The 8269-nt window shown below is 34.0% G+C and overlaps 1 protein-coding gene across 1 annotated transcript; it reads left to right on the top strand.

Annotated features, from left to right (window-relative positions):
* The first annotated feature begins 3291 nt into the window (after positions 1-3291).
* Positions 3292-8232, top strand: LOC105768157 (BTB/POZ domain-containing protein NPY1). Its single transcript, XM_012587923.2, has 5 exons — positions 3292-4015; positions 4210-4442; positions 5682-5751; positions 6020-7195; positions 7426-8232. The coding sequence occupies exons 2-5, from the start codon at positions 4381-4383 to the stop codon at positions 7963-7965; spliced, it is 1848 nt and encodes a 615-aa protein (XP_012443377.1). The 5' UTR covers positions 3292-4015; positions 4210-4380; the 3' UTR covers positions 7966-8232.
* Positions 8233-8269: the final 37 nt, after the last annotated feature.

Below are 8269 nucleotides of genomic sequence, written 5' to 3'. Positions count from 1 at the left end.
ATTATTGGCAACTTTTTTCACCAATTTGAGCTTTACATCAAGTATAGTGTCGATCATTCCTTAAATCTTCTTAAAATTGGATCTAATTTCCGTTTTTTGTTTAAATTATTTATTTTGATCTCATCCATCGTAATTTTCAGATTTGTTTCAAAGATTATCTCTTGAAAACCTTTTTGTTTTTGCTAAGTCTGCACTCATTTTAAGTGCTAGTGCTTCCGCAACCTTTGGACTATCAGCTTGCACATGCTTTCCAGTTCCATCCACTGGTAGCCCCTCACTATTTCAAACAACTCATATACCAGTGTCTTTAGTATCAACATCAAAAGCTGAATCACAATTTATTTTTAACCAAGACTCTTCAAGTTTCTCCCAGCCTCTAATTTCCAAATCTAGCATGTCTTGAGAATGACCGAGCTTATATTGAGCATTCGCATCAGACCATTCCTTGATAGCAAAATGAATCTTTCTAGTAGTACTCCACACATCAATTTCCTTTCCTTGTATAACTTTCTCACATCTAGCTTTCCAAATGCACCGTAATGTATAAACAACCTTAAGCATTACTTGCTCCCCTGTTGTGTTATTTGATAGATTCTCCACTGCTTGTAACAATCACTGGTCAAAAGTATTAATGTTCTCCCATTGTAGCCTCAAACCGTAGCAAGCTTCGAATCAAATGACTCTTATCCGGTGACAACCAAGGACAATGTGTTACATAGTTTCCTCAACTTGATTGCACAATTCACATAGAGGATTAGGAGCACAATTTCTTTTCCATAAGCCATATCTATTAGGATTTGCATTAGTGGAACACTTCCAAAGAATAAGTTTTAACTTGTTAAGAATCTTGAATTGCCACACAACTTTCTAAACTTTCTTGTTGATCTTGTAAGAACATGATTTGTCCAATCGCTCAGTCCGATCTCACAATAATTTTTATAGCAAAAGAGATTCGTCGGATAATATCGAGTGAAAGTATGCATATACATAAATAAAAGCTTGCTTTGTTTTTTTAAATGTTAAATTATGCTATTAGACTCCGCGCTTTGTGTAGGTTGTGGATTTAATATCTACACTTTAATTTGGTTATTTTCAATTCTTAACTTCTAGAATTGGAAAATTTAGTCCTATCTAAATGGTAACTATTAAATTCATTAAGTTTTATTATTTTCACAATTTGATCGTCAAATATATTATCGCATGTGTAATGCCATGTTAACTTATTATTTCCACATATTACTCACAAAAAATCAGTTATCGTTAATTTGCATTAATCTGAAATTTGAAACTCAAAAATAGAGTGACTATGAAAGATCTAGTTAGAGAACATTAACTAAATCTATAACTTTACACATAATATAAAACTAATGACATATTTAACCAAATATATTTAACTACTACCATTTAATTAGGACTAAAATTTTAAAATTTAAAAAACACAAAACTAAATTTGATTAAATTAAAATACAAGTATTAAATACACAACTAAAACCAAAATTTGAAAATGTTTAAATCTACTATGATGTTAGTAGTCTATCATGTTTTATATGAAAGTTGAATTTATTTTTTTATTTTTGCAATGATGGGGAAGAAGGTCGGGAATTCATTTCGTGTATCATCTATGCGAAAGGGGTTTTTAAAAGCCACTCTCATGATCGAAATTTACTGTTAGCATAGTTTGATTGCGGTGGGGATATGATGTAATTATTAGTGATTGCTTAATACCATTCATAAATTTTATTAGATTTTGATTATAATTATTTTTTTGGCAAAATAGTTTATTCTAATTTATAAATAGAAAAATAACGTAATTTAGTATATTTAAACTTATGTTCTTAGGTATTAACTACAATTTTAATGTTAATTAAATTAAAATTTAACTGATAAATTGAAGTAAATTTTAATATCGAATCGGTGATAAAATTCCACTTTTATCTTCATTTTATATTTTCTGCGTAACTTTGTTTTGTATTTTATTAAACTATTTGTTATTGTATTAATCTATGGCTTATGCTAACCTGTGTTTTTTAGGGCTTTTTTAAACTTAAATTATTAATCATATTTTACATGTAATTGTCATAAATTAAATCATCATTTTTAATGCATATACACAATCATTTTAAATAGCATAATGCTATTTGTTTAAGTTAGTGGTTTAAGAAATATACATCATGACAAATTAAAATTAAGAATAACAAACATAATCATCGATTACCATCATTAATGTCATAGTTTGAACTATGCATCATTTTACAAATGATAGTTAAACTATTGCTCGCCTTTTAATTTTGTAATATTCACGAGTGAAATCAAGAATTTGAAATAATTCATTTGTTTTAATCAATTTCAAAGGATTTGATTAATTTTTTAGGATAAATCTTAAAATTATGCATTTAATTTGATTTAATGTGGAGTTGTATACATGAATTTTAATTTGGTGTAATTATATATACTGAAACTCTAATTGTAGTTCAAATATATACTTGAAACTTTACTTTTGATTTAATCATGTACATCTAAAGAAATAAATACATTAATTTATTTTTATATTGGATAAATATAATTATTTATGTATGCAATATATAAACATGAAATAATGTAATTTACAAAATTGAATCAAATCAAAATTTTATATATAAAATTATATAAAATCAAAAGTTATATATAATTTTTCATTTCACACTTTAATTATTAGAGTTAAATCTCTATTGATAAAAAATGAGTTTGGAAGAAAAGTCATGCTTCTTGCCATTCTTAACGACCATTCTTTGGTTAATTAATTAGCAAAATAGCAAGTAATTTCCAAGAAATACAATCGAAAAAGAAAAATTAATGTTTTTAAAATTAGATTGGATTGGTTTCATACTAATATTGGAAGCAATAAAAAATAGTTAATTCACAAATTGATATAAGTCAATTAATCGAATGAATTAATTACGAACAATTCAACTATAAATTCGTTTAAAAAACTTTATAATTAACTATTACAAATGAGCATAAATACTATAGAAACCTCTTCACGACACGTGTTGAATTTCCAGTGTGCTACACCAAACGACACTCTGAAACTTATGCCATAGGAACATATCCGATCCGAAATGAAAAACGAAAACAAAAAGCGCTGGCTCGAGAAAAAGGTCAAAAGACAAGGCAACAACAAGACAGTGGCAAGAGAAAGTAAATAAAACAAGGAAACCGAGGGTAAAACAGTAAAACCAAAGATGGCGTGCTTTAACGGCATTAAGAAAAAAAGGGAAGCTCGATAAAAAGTGCCACCCTGTATGACAGTCTCCCTACTCCCTATTTCTTCTATAAAATTTTCCCTTATTTGCAAATGAAGCGAAGAAAGGGCAAAGAAAATATTGGAAGGAAGAGGAAGGATTAAAAGGATTGGATTGGAGAGACAAGCTCGTCAGACTGGAAGCTGACCACCATTGATCACGCACACAGCTACAAATAATATATTAGTCTTCTCTTTACCATGGTATAAAAGAGAGAGAGATTCATCGAGATTTGCGCCAGTGCAAAAGGAGAGAGAAAAGATCTTTTGATTTTATTCACCGGATCATGTTGATTTTAATAGCAATTTAGACCCCAAAAAAGAATTCTGATTTTAAAGGCAAAGGCGGCGAGAATTTATTGATATGATGTAGCTGATATAAACAGCCCCATCATTCATACACATGACTCCTTACCCCAAAGATTTTTAGCTCGTCTCTTTTACTCTCTCATCTTTCTTCTAACTTGTTAGCTTTGTTTCTTACTTTCTTCTTCTATTTATAAGCTTCATAGTATTGTCTCTTTTCTCTCTCTCTCTTACGCCACACTTGTGTTTTGCTTCTTCTTTACCTTTATTTGTCTTTGGCTTGGGATTTTGGACCATTTGGTTTGGTTAGTGAATTTTGTATAAACGTCATCAATGTTATCATAAAGTGGGGGAAACTGGGAAAATGGGCTGAGAACAGCGTACGTGTTCGAATAAAGGTTGAAGAGGATAACGAAGGAAGGGCTGTTGGTATTCCTCGTCTTAGTCAAATGTTTATTAATGCTCTCTCATTGGCTTCTTGCTGTCTCGTTTGCATGTTTTCTTCTTTAGAATTCTAGTGTAGTGAAAAAGATATATATATTTTCTTTCCTTTTTCTTTGAAAGCCTAAAATTTCTCTTTGAACCTCGGTTTCTGGTCTGGTTTGGATTTTACTCTTGTTCAGCTGAGAGAGAAAGAAAGAAAGAAACTTTGCCGTTGGTACATAGTATCATTCATGTATGGGCATCTTACAACCACAAGGAACTTAGGCGTCGCTTCTTGAGTTTGTTTCGAGAGTGTTCACCTGTCGTTTCTTCTCCTCTCTAAGGTTTATTTTCGAGAAAAAAAGAACAAAATGAAGTTTATGAAGCTTGGCTCGAAACCTGACACCTTCCAAGCTGATGGCAAATGCATCCGGTAAGAAAGGTTTCACTACCAGCATTCTTTTCTTTGCAAAATTCCAATATAATCTTTTTGATGTTTTTGAGCTGTTTCTTAACATTCTTCTATCAGGGTTTGATTTAGTTTCGCCTCTCATTTTTGTTTTCCCGTTATGCTGTCTGCTCCTGACATGTTTTAACTATCGGAGTTGGTGTTTTCTCTCTGTTGCTTATGTTTTGCATAATAGTCCGTACGGTTTATGAGCTGCAAGTTCATCAACTCTAGTTTCTATGGATTTTTTTACTGAATATGTATACCTTATTATACTTTGTTTTATTAGTCTTCTGTGTGCTCTTACTGTAAATTATGTTATGATTGTTCTTTTTAAAAAATATAGCTTTAGAAAAAGATAACTTTTTGCGGTTAATCATACCATCGGGGAAAAGTCATAACTTTAGCATGTAAACTTTCTTTTCCTCTTGATTTTGCTTTGTCTTGGTGACAGATTAACCACATGGGTGGTTTTCATTACAATTATTATCCTTTTCATTGTTTGGTTTTAGTGGAGGGAAGGGGACTGAAGAGTGAAAAAGGAGATGAGTATCTGGGAGTGGTCCAACTGTTGAACCCCATGAGTTGGTGGTCCAAATGTGGGAAAGGCATATTGGGGGGTGCAGGCCTTCAGTCATCGTATTGTATGAAATCTCTTGTTGTAAACAATAGCATATTTCACCTAACATTCGGGCATTTCCCAGATCTCCCAACAAGGAACGAGCTTGTACTTTACATCATAACATTTCCAAAAGTCTCTTCCCCTGAAAGCAACTTGTCATAAACGAATCACGGAATCATTGTGTTGCTAAGGGCATATCCAGTAGGAGTGATATAGTCTTGAGTGCTCTGGATACATTCTTTGAATGCCGGATTTAATAAGATCCCAGTAAATGGTTTCTTCCATTATGGTTAGTGGTTACCCCCAAGATCTTTCTATGGATTAGCGGTTGTGAAACAAATAACAATTATGTTCAGGCTTCTAGTATGGCTGGAGTACAGTGGTCATAAGTAATCAGTTTGTGCAATAGTTAAATAGCAAATTACAGAAATCATAAAACCTCATTTAATCCTTAATTATATGGTCATTTGGCATCTAAATTTTGAAACTTTCAATCCAGCATTGGATGTAGTTTCTTTTGTATGTTTTTTGTTGTTCTTTCAGTTATTTAGCTTGAAGTTTTGTTATATTTGGGATTAAACAGAGAATATTTGTTGATGCAGGTATGTCATATCTGATTTGGCAACAGATGTCACCATCATTGTTGGTGAAGTGAAATTTCACCTTCACAAGGTATGCTCAATCTGTTCTAATTTTTAATGCTTCTTTATGTGCATGTATGTGTAAATTATGAATCTCTATCCTAACTTTGGTGCTTTGGGCCATATTGGTTTTTTTTATATTCATTCTATTAGAACTTAAGAAATTTTATATGTATTTCTTCAATCAGCTATTCAAGTGGCTTTTATTTCTTCCTGAAAAAGGTATGCTCTGCCTGTGGAGAGCACCTATTTTTCTCTTAATTGTTAATTATGGTTGAGGTCTTAATGTCTCTTTGCAGTTTCCTCTAATGTCTAAGAGCAATCGATTGCAAAAGCTAGTTCTGAAGGCTAGTGAAGAGAACTCTAATGAAATTGATATGGTTGATTTTCCTGGAGGACCGAAAGCTTTTGAAATTTGTGCGAAATTCTGCTATGGAATGACCGTTACTTTAAATGCTTACAATGTTGTGGCTGCTCGTTGTGCGGCTGAATACTTAGAGATGACCGAGGATGTTGATCGAGGTAACCTGATTTTCAAAATTGAAGTATTCATCAACTCTAGCATATTACGTAGCTGGAAAGATTCCATCATTGTTCTACAAACCACCAAGTCTCTTCTACCATGGTCTGAAAACCTGAAGATTGTTGGAAGGTGCATTGATTCCATTGCATCTAAAACCTCTGTGGATCCTGCAAACGTCACTTGGTCCTACACGTATAACCGGAAGTTATCAGCCCCTGAAATAATAGTCAAGGGTGGTATGAAATACCAAGAGAAGATTGAATCTGTTCCAAAGGATTGGTGGGTTGAAGACATATGTGAGCTAGAGATTTTTCTGTACAAACGAGTCATGACTGCTGTAAAATCAAAGGGAAGAATGGATGGTGCAATCATCGGTGAGGCACTCAAAACTTACGCTGTCAGATGGTTGCCAGATTCTGTTGATGCCTTGATTTCTGATGTACATTCCTGGAGAAACAAATTATTGGTGGAAACAATTGTATGCTTATTGCCTTCGGATAAGGGTGTGAGTTGTTCATGTAGTTTCTTGCTGAAGCTGTTGAAAGTTGCCATTTTGGTTGGGGTGGATGATTCAGCGAGGGAAGATTTAATGAATAGGATAAGTTTAAAGTTGGATGAAGCTTCTGTCAAGGATTTATTAATCCCAGCACGGTCTCCCCAAACAACCATTTATGATGTTGGGATGGTGCATTCTATTGTGAATCAGTGTATGATCAATGAGAAGTGCAGTCAAGATTTGGATCTTGGAAAGAATGATGTGGGATGTACTGATTTTGTTCTAGGGCATGGATCATTGTTGAGTGTTGGTAAAGTGATTGATGGGTATCTTGAAGAAATTGCACGCGACCCGAATCTTTCCCTTGCCAGTTTCATTGACTTGGCACGGTCTATCCCTGAGTTTGCCAGACCGGTTCATGATGGACTCTATAAAGCCATTGACATGTACCTCAAGGTAGGCTTTTGAATTATGGATGCCAGTTCCATTGATCTTCCAGACTTTAGGATTATATGTTATCCCATTTCATAAGCTCAAATCTGTTGCTGCTTTGGCAGTACATGGTATGACTTGTGTGCCAAGGGTGAACTATTCCATTGAAATTGTGTTTATTTAGAAGTGTCCTTAGTACATGGTAATGTATGTGATTTGGTTATTTGTAATATTCCTGGTTATTACATCTGCAGGAGCATCTGAGCTTGACGAAGGCTGAAAGAAAGGAACTGTGTAGTCTGATGGATGTGAAGAAGTTGACAATGGATGCGTCAATGCATGCTGCACAGAACGATAGACTTCCACTTCGGGTTGTAGTTCAAGTTCTGTTCTTTGAACAGGTTAGAGCTTCAGCAGGAGTTCAATCACTTAATAACAATCCCCGCGATGCTTCCCGTTCCACTACGAACACTGAGGAAGAATGGGAAAAAACTGCAGCTGAAGATTGCAACTCCATCAAGAAACAGATGAATCAGACCAAGATAAAAGAGGGTGAATTCCCCAAAAATGGTAAATTTTTGAAGAAGGATAGCAGAAACAGTAAAAGTGGGATGCAGCTGCTGCCATCTCGATCAAGAAGAATATTTGACAAGTTGTGGGTTGTGGGAAAAGGGCATGGGGAGAACAAAAGTTCCGAGACCTCTGGAAGTTCGCAAAGCCCGACCTCGATGGTTCCAGGGGATACCAAGTCCGCGGCTTCATCTGCCAAACACAGGAGGCATTCTATTTCGTAGACAAGGACGATTCAGAAACTATTACTAGTGTAAAAAAAGGTTGTAGTTTATGATGGCCGATGGGGGTGGTTGTGATGTTTGAAGTATTCTAAAATGGTGGTCAGCTGGGGGGAAAATAATAATGTAATATCAGTTTTTTGGGTCCTTCTCTTACGAAAATCTTCTATCTAATTGTATGATCATCCATTATGGTATCAAGCGGACTACATTTTTAGTGAAACTTAATAGCCTTTTACCAAATTGTCCAGTGAGACAATTTTCTGTTTATACTTTTGTCCCATTGTTTGGCACCGCGCTCTTGGGT

Source organism: Gossypium raimondii, chromosome 5 (genome assembly GCF_025698545.1).
Source record: "Gossypium raimondii isolate GPD5lz chromosome 5, ASM2569854v1, whole genome shotgun sequence".
NCBI lineage: Eukaryota > Viridiplantae > Streptophyta > Magnoliopsida > Malvales > Malvaceae > Gossypium > Gossypium raimondii.
This window is presented reverse-complemented; position numbering and strand designations above follow the sequence as displayed.